Source organism: Pecten maximus, chromosome 18, assembly GCF_902652985.1.
Source record: "Pecten maximus chromosome 18, xPecMax1.1, whole genome shotgun sequence".
In the NCBI taxonomy this organism is placed as follows: domain Eukaryota; kingdom Metazoa; phylum Mollusca; class Bivalvia; order Pectinida; family Pectinidae; genus Pecten; species Pecten maximus.
The window spans coordinates 30,687,744-30,700,894 of NC_047032.1; the positions used below are offsets into that span (position 1 = coordinate 30,687,744).

General features: G+C 35.2%; 3 protein-coding genes across 3 annotated transcripts in view; 1 reads left to right on the plus strand and 2 right to left on the minus strand.

Moving 5' to 3' along the window:
- Positions 1 to 2,555: 2,555 nt before the first annotated feature.
- LOC117316364 lies at positions 2,556 to 3,419 on the minus strand. Its single transcript, XM_033870905.1, has one exon. It carries the CDS (start codon positions 3,417 to 3,419, stop codon positions 2,556 to 2,558), a length of 864 nt encoding a protein of 287 aa, XP_033726796.1.
- Positions 3,420 to 3,463: 44 nt separating this feature from the next.
- On the minus strand, positions 3,464 to 4,266 carry LOC117316366. The gene is made up of 2 exons (XM_033870907.1): positions 3,599 to 4,266; positions 3,464 to 3,482 (listed from the first exon to the last, which is right to left on the minus strand). Exons 1-2 carry the CDS (start codon positions 4,264 to 4,266, stop codon positions 3,464 to 3,466), a joined length of 687 nt encoding a protein of 228 aa, XP_033726798.1.
- Positions 4,267 to 8,781: 4,515 nt separating this feature from the next.
- Positions 8,782 to 13,151, plus strand: part of LOC117316900 (snake venom 5'-nucleotidase-like) — a 47,769-nt gene continuing 43,399 nt past the window's right edge. The window contains exon 1 of the mRNA XM_033871681.1: positions 8,782 to 9,313. Coding sequence (XP_033727572.1) covers positions 8,960 to 9,313 — 354 coding nt within the window. The 5' untranslated portion in view covers positions 8,782 to 8,959. The remainder of the gene's footprint in view (positions 9,314 to 13,151) is intronic.

A 13,151-nucleotide genomic window follows, 5' to 3' on the forward strand; every position in this document is an offset into this window, starting at 1 on the left:
TTGGGCAAAATTTCCTTATAGTAACAGGTTATTGCCTATATCATGTTTTTGTGTACAAATTTCTCTTAAGTAACGCTTTTTTCCAGGCTGATATCGGCCATCGTATTTTAGAGGTACGCGTACATGAACAATAGTGTTTAAAACAGCTGCATCTAAAGCTTCTGAAATCGTATCACCATATGTCAACACCTCATGTATAGCATAGGGCAAACTTGATTCATTAAGTTCATGACAACTGTACGATGTCACAATCTGACAGTTGACGAAATCTACATGTTTTTGGATGAGTTTCCTTTAGGAATTTTCGTGTATTTATTCCAACAGTATATCTCAAAATGTCAGTCATAATTTCGATAAATCTTTGTTATCGTTTCTTGATAGCCACGTGTGAAGTGTTCTCTGGTTGTTATGAAATCCATATGCAACATAACTATCTACAGAGGCCGGGTCAGGTACACTTGTAGTTCTATCCCGTCCGACAACATTTTATTAAGTTAGTGTAGCTGCCACATGGTAGAAATCGTTACAAAATGTCGCCGTTTGATTCTCTACCTGTTATTCTTTATGACAAAATAAATGGCGCAAAAGCTAAGGAGGTATGTTATTTACGTCTGCAGTACCAAGAACACATTCACCAATAAGTGCTCGTGTTCTGAGGCATTTCTAGAAGACTATTGGCTCCCGACAGATAACCGTACATCGTTTACTTTCTTTACTTTTATTTCCCTTAGACGATGCCGCCATGTGCGTACGGTAAACAAACTACAACATACAAAATACATATAGGTCTATGAAACCGAAAACATATCTTAACATGCACAGACTGCTTAAACATAACACGTTCACACAATATAATGTACTATATTACTGATAAATGACATATGAATAACAGAAATTATACCCATACTGAACTTGACGTAAAAGCCCGCGAACATACATGTGGATCATGAATATTGTAAGATACTTGTTAGCTTTCTTTTAATATTGTTGATTTATATATCAAGTTAACATTTATGAGAAACATGAACTTAAGTTAATCAACTAATATAAACTTACACCATGCTCTTCTTCTTATTGAAACAGCTTAAACTTGTGCATTTCTTGCTACCTTGTTTTTCTCTTTATGGGTAACCTAGCCCCTTACATCATTACAAACATAAACATTGCCGCTTAGGCAAATGCAAATAAACATATTACATACTGAATCCCACCAACTCACCTATATGTTCAAGGAAAGACAACTCTTATAAAATTCATGAACATGACAGCTCGTTTCAGTATTTATTTTCCAGACAGAGATGCAAACGAGTTTATATACATCATTCCCGTTTTGATCAGTTGGTTTTGTAAATTCTTCTATTGCAGCAGAACTCACCGGATTTTTATTTTGTATAATGTATAGTTGAAGCGACCCTTATTTATCTACTGACAACTTATCCCTATCCATTTTCTGTCTTGCTATATCGTTAAAATATTCTCTTTTTTACAATTGCATTCTCATTCACTCATAGAGTACATATACATATATTCCTACATACACACATATATCCTTACATACAACATTTTAAAACTTATTCATTGTATCAATATTCATATTCATTTATTGTTTCATTTACACCCATACACCCATGCTTACATACTAGTATATCCACTCTCACACTGAAACATAACATATTTAAGAGAAGGGAAGAAGGGGAGGAGGAAGGAAAGAAAAAAATAGTGATAGAAACAAGGAGAATAGTTGCGGTTAATTTGAATACATGTACATAGAGTAAATTATTTATTTCTGTAGAGAGATAGAAATGAAAAGAGTTTCCTTTAGGGTAGAGATGTGGGGAGTAATATTCATAATGGCATAGCTTTAGTTACAAAAAGAATATAATAGTACTAGTGTTTGTAAACTGTCAGGAATTAGTTTTGGCTATTAAATATCAAGACGAATAAAGTTTTTCCATTTACACCAAGTATTCGTGAATTTTGCTTTGAAAAAAATCGATCTGAATTTCTGCGTATTGTAGTAATCTTTCATGTTGTTGGCCAATGCGTTGACATTTAAGGATTTATTAAGACACCTCGTTCTATAAATGTATTGTTCGATGATAAGAATTACTATATTATCAACTGTTGCATTAATACTATTGTTTGTGAGTCCAAAAAGAAAAGACTGTTTATTTATTGCAAAAGGAATATAGAGTGCATCTACCAGTGATTCAAAATTTTGTAATAGATTTTGCACTTCCTGGCATTCCCACATCAAGTGAATTATTGTTTCTCTTTCAGAGTTACAGAAAGTGCGCATAGGGCTATTTACTATACCATATTTAAACAAATTGGAATTGGTGGTAAGAATATAATGAGATATGCGATATTGAAGTCATTGAAGTTAAGTATTTTTTGTTACTTTACGTGGAATATTGTATATTTTACTCCATTCTCCTTCATCAAATAAGAGCTGTTCATTCCATTTTGATTTGCCAGTAGCAACAGTGTCTGTTTTATTGAAGATCTTATAAAAGAGTTTTGAATTACTGATACTTGAGAGAAAACACTGTATATTAGGAGAAAGTTAAACCTGTATGATGTACAACAAACTCAGAGTGATCATCGTCCAACAAGAAACCTGTATGATGTACAACAAACTCAGAGTGATCATCGTCCAACAAGTAACCTGTGTGATGTACAACAAACTCAGAGTGATCATCGTCCAACAAGAAACCTGTATGATGTACAACAAACTCAGAGTGATCATTGTTCAACAAGTAACCTGTATGATGTACAACAAACTCAGAGTTATCATCGTCCAACAAGTAACCTGTATGATGTACAACAAACTCAGAGTTATCATCGTCCAACAAGAAACCTGTTTGATGTACAACAAACTCAGAGTGATCATCGTCCAACAAGTAACCTGTATGATGTACAACAAACTCAGAGTGATCATCGTCCAACAAGAAACCTGTATGATGTACAACAAACTCAGAGTGATCATTGTCCAACAAGTAACCTGTATGATGTACAACAAACTCAGAGTTATCATCGTCCAACAAGTAACCTGTATGATGTACAACAAACTCAGAGTTATCATCGTCCAACAAGAAACCTGTTTGATGTACAATAAACTCAGAGTGATCATCGTCCAACAAGTAACCTGTATGATGTACAACAAACTCAGAGTTATCATCGTCCAACAAGTAACCTGTATGATGTACAACAAACTCGGAGTGATCATCGTCCAACAAGTAACCTGTATGATGTACAACAAACTCAGAGTGATCATCGTCCAACAAGAAACCTGTATGATGTACAACAAACTCAGAGTGATCATTGTCCAACAAGTAACCTGTATGATGTACAACAAACTCAGAGTTATCATCGTCCAACAAGTAACCTGTATGATGTACAACAAACTCAGTTATCATCGTCCAACAAGAAACCTGTTTGATGTACAACAAACTCAGAGTGATCATCGTCCAACAAGTAACCTGTATGATGTACAACAAACTCAGAGTTATCATCGTCCAACAAGTAACCTGTATGATGTACAACAAACTCAGAGTGATCATCGTCCAACAAGTAACCTGTATGATGTACAACAAACTCAGAGTGATCATCGTCCAACAAGTAACCTGTATGATGTACAACAAACTCAGAGTGATCATCGTCCAACAAGAAACCTGTATGATGTACAACAAACTCAGAGTTATCATCGTCCAACAAGAAACCTGTTTGATGTACAACAAACTCAGAGTGATCATCGTCCAACAAGTAACCTGTATGATGTACAATAAACTGAGAGTTATCATCGTCCAACAAGTAACCTGTATGATGTACAACAAACTCAGAGTTATCATCGTCCAACAAGTAACCTGTATGATGTACAACAAACTCAGAGTTATCATCGTCCAACAAGTAACCTGTATGATGTACAACAAACTCAGAGTTATCATCGTCCAACAAGTAACCTGTATGATGTACAACAAACTCAGAGTTATCATCGTCCAACAAGTAACCTGTATGATGTACAACAAACTCAGAGTGATCATCGTCCAACAAGTAACCTGTATGATGTACAACAAACTCAGAGTGATCATCGTCCAACAAGTAACCTGTATGATGTACAACAAACTCAGAGTGATCATCGTCCAACAAGTAACCTGTATGATGTACAACAAACTCAGAGTAATCGTCGTCATAAGCGGCAAAACCATCCAAATCATCCTCATCAGCAGCATCATTCTCCTTATCAAGGAAGCCAATGAATGTCATATGTTGACCAAAATTCTAGAGCCGCCTCCTTTCCTTACTACCGCCGCCATATATCCCACATCAAGGTGAGTCGGGCATTTCGCCTCATCTACTTTCATCGCCACCTCAATATGTACACTTATCAATTACATCTACCAGCCACTCCGCTACATCCATACATGCTAATTCCATATTTTCCCGCAGTACCCCAAGTGTAATCGGTTACAATGCTAAATAACCGTGTACTCAGTTTCAAAAACATTGTTTTTGGAACTTGTTGTACATAGTCCCGGTTTTAGAAAATCGAATGTCTTAGTTAACATTTGCAAATGTATAATTTAGATACAAGTATTGTGATGAAGTTCAAGTTTGAGAACAAGCATATATACGGGTTTGACAACATTACTTGGACTAGCTTTTTAGCCCTGGACGAAGAGTGAAGTATATGAAGGGTTTAGCTGTGATGAATCATAGTTTTTCAATACGTTCTTTAAAACAATTCTCATGTTGCTATTTATCATCTGCTCTGGTCACCTCTGTATTTTCACTAACCTTCTCAGAGTGCATATATACTTGACCAGTAGTTTTATTGTATTGAATTTATGCTGACTTCTTGTCTTTATAACTTATCACAATCTTAGTTAACAGGGATGAATGTTGTGACACAGCATTGCATTTTATGTATGGTTCCGAGGATTCCGGGAAGTTATCTTCCGGAAGGTCTCATATATTTACTTACCCATGTGTTAGCGCTCAGTTATCGGTTAGTCCTCAGACGTAGGGCCTATATTGCTGTCGTTGCTGTTTTGCCTGATATTTTTGTCATATATCATTGCAGTGAAAATATAAGCTTTCTTAGTTAGATAATATACAATTATTGCATTTTGTTGAGGTGTACACGAGACTATACGGACCTGGGCAAGAGTTTGTTCATCGAGGCCGAAGGCCGAGGTGAACAAACTCTTACCCAGGTCCGTATAGTCTCGTGTACACCGAAAACAAAATGCAATAACTGCTTTGTAATATGACCAAATAAAACAAATGAATAACAATTAATTATTAATTTACTATAATGTTCGAAGTCCGTTGACTGACCTTTGGCACCCAAATATTGCCTAAATAATTTCGCAGCGACAGCAGTGTTCTTGCGTGTGTTCTTTGCATCTTTTTTTTTCAATAGATCATTAAGTTCTTCTTCGTTTATTGTAGCAAAGCGTTCTGTGGGTTGACCGTCTGCCATATTGTAAACAAAGTGGTTCCAAACGATCATTTGTATCAAGCATTCTGATTGGCCGTTGTCAAAACTAACGCGTTGCGCGATTGGACAACAGGGAAGCAAAGATTGCAGACCTGTTCGTGCTAAAAATAGCACGAACCGGTCGGCAATGTGAAGGGAATTTCCCAGTCGAGTTATTTTTAGCACGAACAGGTCTACTCACAAACAGGTGCTGGAGAGGAAAACATGAAGTGGGCCAATGAGAATAAAGCAAACACTCAAGTCATATTACAATTCTCTTTATTGCATTTTTGCCAGTGAAATATAGAAATTTATCGACCTAATAAAACTTACATTTTCACTGCAGCGATGGGCAGTGAAAATATAAGATTTTGCAGTGAAAATATAAGTTTTCCGTTATTGACCAATGAAAGCGTACCTTTGTATTCACCTCGTTGAAACTTGCCGGTTTTTCAAGTCGAACCGCAGATAGATAAATTGGTTATTTTGCTGTATTTCTTAAATTTTCAGACTAGTCTTTGACAAAATACTCACTTGACGTTAGCTAGTCATAAACAGATTCTCCTACAACAGCAGAAAACTTATTGTATTGTGTTGATCATTCCTTTCAAAATGGCGCCGTCAAGTTGACGTGGAGTAACGTCACAAATAGATGACGTCATTACTGATTCCCGCACTTTTTGACACTATTAATTTTTCGATGTTTTTTATTTTGTTTTTAAGTTTATGAAATGCAATAAAAAGAAAATTTAAGGGTTTTCCGTTAAATATAACATATGTTTCACTCGTATGACAGAATATCTCGATATTTTTCACTCGTGCTTCGCACTCGTGAAAATATCGATATTCTGTCATACTCGTGAAATATATGTTATATTAAATGGGAAACCATTCAATATCCTCTATATATTTCACTGGCAAAAATGTAATAAATATTTTTTTCAAATATAAAAATGGACTTCCATCAAAATGTACAATTACTGGAACGTAAAATGGTACTTTTATTCTTTATTTTTAACATGAACTTTCGTTTTATTCATGAAATGAATCATTTTATTCATGTTTTTTATTTATATGACAAATCAGTAGAAATCGTATAATAAAGTAAATGCAGACTTTAGTTTAGGGCAATCCGTGGTTTTACGGATCTGACGGCCTCAGTGGAAATTGCCCAGGTCAGGTCCGTAAAACCATGGATTGCCCTCAACCAAAGTCTGTATTTGTATAATATATTTTAAGGATCCGAATTACTTAAAATTTTATAAAGGACAAAGAAGTCATTCCAACAGTGTAGACAAAATGGTGCTGTCAAATTTTCGGTGCAATCCGCTCCTTTATCGAGAAATATATATATGTATATATTTATATATATAGATATGAGATATCTTATACACGATATATCGTAAATTTTAGGTCTAGTCTTATATAAGATATCTTATATAGGAACGAAACTTTGGCAAACTGTAAAAAAAAAAAAAAACGAACTCTCCCCACCCGGAATCGTTTCATGACCAATAATATGTTCTCTAGAACCATTACCGTGGATGTGGAACAGCTTTGTTCTCTTGATCGATTTTTTCATATCATCGAGCCTTCCCTGGGCGCCACGACTTTGTTTCCCAGATGTGCCCTAATAATCGGCACAATTTTGCCGTTACAGGAGTTATCTCTAGCGACTAATATTTTGTAATCACGAACATTTTGACAATTAGCTCAAATTACTGCATTTCTTGTTATGAATATTTTCTACGAGAATCTGTTCTGGTAAACTCATACATGTGACGTAAAGCTATTCAAGTACGTATTGCCGTTTCCAACAAAATCAAAACATTTCGTTTTTTGTAAAACTTTGTTATTTATTTGTATCATGTAGCGGTCAATGCAAAATGCAGATATACAGTTAAAAACGAAACAAAGTTAAAGGGACCTCACGGTAAACCAATATCTATTTTGTATTTTTTATCATATTATTGGGTATATCTTTAAAAAAAAATAACCTTCTGAACAATGACCATTCTAATTTGATGATGTATATACATAAAAACATCAATTATTAAAAGGTTATCACTCTGAATATGCAAATGTTGTGACATATACAGTACGGAAACAAAAATGGCTTCCAACGTGAATCGACTGCGGTTGAAAACTATAACAGCTTCCGCAATGAAGAGAATAATAGGAAAATGGGTCAAACACAATCCTAGAATTAAACTTGGGAAGCAGTACAATAGATTGTAACAGTTCAAACATGAAAACAGCAGTAATACGGACGCCGCTCGTATTCTGCTTGATTGTTTGATATTAGGTCATAGGCAATATTTACACAAATACAGTCTGTACCAGTACATTGCTACTGTCACTATACTATATGAACAGTGTTTACATTTATTTACACATAAATAATATTTACAGAACGTGTTATTTAACATTTAAACTACTGTGTATAATATCGTTATCCAACTAACCCAGATGGAATATAGATATCGCCTTGTAAACTATCGTGTGTTTGTGTTGCCACGATTTCAAAACAGTCACGTAATGATCTAAAAATAATTTCCGCGCTAAATTTAGAGGGGGATTCCCAACTAAATTGAGTGGTCAAGCTGGACATAGGGAACAGCACAGAAACATTACTGGAAAGGAACAAAACGCGTACATTCAGTGAAAATTGCAACGTTTTTACTGTGATGTCCATTTTGAATTGAATGCAAGCTGAATAAGTGGATGCATGTATTCAAATGACACATTTGCAGTCATATTATCACCAAAAATGATTCAAACTGATATAATTTTGTTGTCCGTGCTGAAACTGCGCATTTATTAATTACATCGTAGTTCGTTAATTTATTTCACCAGTATTTTTTTTCATTATAACCACCACCATTAAAACTATGCCGTTTATCTTTTTTAAAGATATTTCTTGTTGTGTCTAAAACCCTTTAAGTAAACATATGTAAATCAAGTATGTTGTGTTTTATAGTGTCACATTACCTGTATATATTGGCTTCTGTAGTATAGTCTGTTGATTGCTACCATAATGATGCACTAAACGGAAAAAAATGGTGACGTCCACATCAACACGTCAAAAACCAGGTTAAATATAGACGTGTTTCATGTCTTTTCGTTGCACTGTATTACTTGTTCAATGGTGTAGTTATCATTTTTGTATCACGTGATGTCCCACTGTGACGCACATAACAGGTTTTACCTGGGTGTTAGTTACCTGAGAAATCCATGTAATTCATGCAGAAATATCTTTATTATATTGAGTTTGCATTCACTTGACACGGAGCCATAGCTGATCATACAGCATACTTTGTTTATGTTTTAAAGTTTTATATATTCTTCTAAATAGCTTCGCTTTCCAGGATTCGATTCGGTCTAGGTAAACAGTGTCATTGTGGAGTTAGTGTCCAAAGCTGTGAGAAATTATATTCCTGTTTTGAACTGTTTCTGCTATATAACTGAAGTACGAAGATGTTGACCAACACATTAGGATTGAAATGTCGTGTGTCCGTTTACACGCATCACGTGTTAGTCTACCTCCTCGTCAGTGTCAGTCTGTCATCCGCGTTCGACCTAACGGTGTTACACACAAACGACTTCCACGCGAGATATGAAGAGACTAATACATACAGTGGAAGTTGTTCGGGTGACAACTGTTACGGAGGAATTGTCCGTCTGAAGACAAAGATCGAGGAGTTCCGAGCGTCCGTACCTAACACTATATTACTGGATGGAGGGGATATGTTCCAAGGAACCGTCTGGTTCAACTATTTCGGGGGTGCCATTACAGGTCTCTTCGCAAACTTTCTAGGATATGACGCAATGGTAAGTGAATGGTTTACAACACTGCACGAGTTGTGCAGTCATGCTGTATGTATTTCTGAGCTTACGCTTTCTTCACAATTTTTTTTTTTTTTTTTTTTTTGTCTGTTTCAGTAAAGAACACATACGTGTACATCTGTATACTCATACGTGATTTCCCCTGTCCAAAGTTCTAGCATATCTGTAATTTCTGTCGATTCCGATACTAATAGCAATGCTTACTACTAATATGAAATGAGTTTCTTTTATTGCCGATTGTTTTCAACATATTACAAACAGACACTTAATTGTCTAATTTTATATAAAAAGGCCCATTGTGTACTTGAGAATAGATGCAAGATTATTTGTACCGTTCTGTATCGAAGTGTATCATTTTTTAATGATGTAGGAAACATACCCGACCATTGACCTTTAATAGAAACGAAATAATCCGCTACCTATGTCATGCACATGCAAGACTATGGAAAAACGGATTATAAAGTGTCCTTTCAAACGGGTTTCCGTACTATCATTTTCTGAACAACCAGGATTGCGCCCGGATAAACAGAAACCTGAACATGTAGTAACTGATGGATTTGAATTTTTATTATTTGTACTTTTTGGTATCCATACTATCCAGTGTTTGTACTATGAGCTGTCCGTACTATTGGTTACTAAGCTTTCTAGCGCTCTGCGTATTTTGTATGGATAATGAGGTAATATTTAATGGCGTTGCGTCTATACTATGGAGTGTCCGTACCATCGAGTGCCTGTGATTTCATGAGATGATGCTGAGTAAAATTGACAAAATCAAACTTACTTGTAGCTGGATTTAAATCATTCTCAAGTGTTTGTTTAATCAAGTCAGAACTAAAAGATGTAAACCATCGCAAACCATGACCTTGCTTTCTGGCATGAGTGATTGCCAGAGAGAATAAGTAGGATCCGAACGCTGCAGCCAAAATATGTCACGTTTACAAATGGATCCGTCACTAAATCTACAAGATTCTGGTTAGTCACTAGTCTACATATGCAAGTATATACAAATAAGGAGCCCGAGGTTGGTTCCGAGTTCCGAGTTCCGAGTTCCGTTTAAGTAAAACGGAACTCGGTAAACGGATCCCGGAATTGGTTCGAGTTCCGTTTTTTATCCGTTTTACTTAAACGGAACTCGGAACTCGGAACCAACTTCAGGCTCCCATACAAATATTACTACTATTTGGTAGCATTAAATAGTATAAGGAATATTCACCATACAGTCATATATATATATATAAATATGAATTCATTATCGACCGGGATCGTTTTCCCACTAACAACTACCACTTTGGCTAGTTGCCGGTCTTTACTGGTCGCCAATCTGTGTGTAACCGCTGACTATACGGGGAGTTAGTGACTACAATATATACCATCTGACGTTCTGACTATTACGACCTATTGTTATCGGCCACCTAACCCCCTGGTGTTTCGTTGCTGGTCTATGGCTAGTTAGTTGTTAACCACTAGCTAGGTGCTAGACCCTCAACACTACCTATACCGTGGTTGCTGACATGACCGCCGAACTACCTTGTAGTCGCTCACTTTTTCGCTAACTACCCTCTAGTTGTTAACCTATCAGCCGCTGTTAAAAGATCTTATTATCGAATCAAGGAGAAGACCGTGGTCACATCTGTCCTTCCTCCACTTATCTGCCTTTCTTGGAGTCCCTCTGCTACTGTCTGTACCATTCGGGTGCCGTCTTATTGTCCCATCCGACGGACTTGATGCTAATGGTTTAAAACTAGCCTATAGTCTATAGTGATCTCGACTCTTTACAATTCTTACAATTTACACAATACCCAACATGTTTCATGCTCCATTGCTTACTTCCATTACTATTTCTTTTCGTACTCGCTTACATGCTCCTACCTTCAAACATACATGCATACATGTACATACGTACATACAAACGTACATAAATTCTCATTAGATCCGTTTGACGTCTATATACACAAAGACTTGTATACATCTCACTTTAGAGTCAACATAAACACAGTCATACAGATACTCATAGAAAGACAGGTACACTTTATATCGACGCAATTACAGACAAGATATACAGTGCAAACTCGGTCAAACATACACATAGAACCGACGGACTCATAGACATATAGACATATCCAGTTTCACACTTAAACTCATATATACGTGTACGATAATATGTTTTGCAATTGGTGATGTCAATATGTTCTCTTTTTTTATCATCATAGTGCTTAAACAGTTTTCTTTTATTGTTAATTCATACTGTATTCTTATCAAGTATATTAGTTCAATGTTTCAGTTACCGGTAGTCTGATCAATCTTACCGAGAGCCATGTTTCAGTGTTGGTCATATCAACTCTTACCACATTCACATAGCTATCGACACAATTAACCAGACTCCACACTAAAAATTCAACTTATGAATAAACGCATTAAGCATTCTTATCTTGTTCTTGTATATTAGCTGTACATTTTTTAATTCATATTTAGATACCGACATAACATTAACTACTTTACGTTTCTGTTCACTTGTATGATAGACTTAATACATCTTATAACCAATCAAACTCAGTATAATATCTATATCGCTCCAATTATTTCATAAATCTTATACCCATATATAAAAAAACTGCAGTTTTCTCATATTGATACAATAACCACATTTTTTAAATATCTCTAATGCTAGGTCCAATATCTCATTAAAATATTTGCATTCTATGAAGTAATGTGAATAATCTTCGGTAACATTACAAATAGTACACAAGTTATTTTCTTAAATTCTCCATCTTTTTAGAAAAAAAAATGTACATGGTATTATATAATGAAACAACTTCCATTTAAACACTTTATATCGGTTATCACTCAATTCATTGTGGATACAATTAAACGTATGTTTTAATGTATCAATGTCCGGCTTAAATTGTTCTTGCCACATATGTTCGCTTTTCACATTTTCGATTTTTTGTTTTGTTTACAACAATGTTATAGAAATCCTTATCTGTACAATCGACTAGGCATTTACTACTAATAGTTTTATCTACATATACCATAATACGTTTATCTTTTCTAATTTTTGTTTTTCGTGGTTCTTCCGATGGTACAAATGTTATATGTTTTGACAATGTTTAGGTATTTTTTTCTTTACTTTTAATGTCTCGGTTATCCAATTTCTTTTGTCGTTTAATTTATTACAAATAACCTCTTCATCAATTTGTCCGTATTCTTATAAAATACAGTGTATCATCTACGAAAAGAATATCACTCTCTGTCCATAGTTTGTTAATTAAAGGTTTTCTACAAAGAATATTTTTGTTCCTCCATATTATTGACTCCATGTTATCATAATATAAATCCGTTATACTATTTCTTGATATTTTCAATATACGACAAATTTTCGATATTCATTTTAAAAATTAATACCGTACTTTGGGATATTTTTGATGTGGTTCTATTTTGGTTTCTTTGGCGCCTGGGAAGAATGAGCCAAAATTAAACACACCAAAATTTCACGAAAAAAATCGTAGGAACAATATCCGGATTATAGCATCCGTCTTTCCGTTCATCTACTACATACCCATTACTAGCTTCCGCGGTCTGTGTTGATGTGTGTTGGAATGTTGTTTTTGATAAAAATGCGTCAATAAAGGTATGTTTACATCTAAATATGTCATAACATTCATTCACGTTGTTTTCATACATGTTGCATTAGCTGTGTTCAAGGACAAGTCGCTTCTCGATCGATCGATTAACTTGTGTACAAAGCGAAAACTGTTTTCCTGTGCAACCTGGTGAGACGAAATACAAAACGCCCCATACAAAAGGCTTATACTGATATGTTCTC

Bases quoted from the DNA above. Each gene is read 5' to 3' on its own strand.
- LOC117316364 (XM_033870905.1), bottom strand. From the start codon at position 3,419: ATGATAACTGAGTTTGTTGTACATCATACAGGTTACTTGTTGGACGAT.
- LOC117316366 (XM_033870907.1), bottom strand. From the start codon at position 4,266: ATGACATTCATTGGCTTCCTTGATAAGGAGAATGATGCTGCTGATGAG.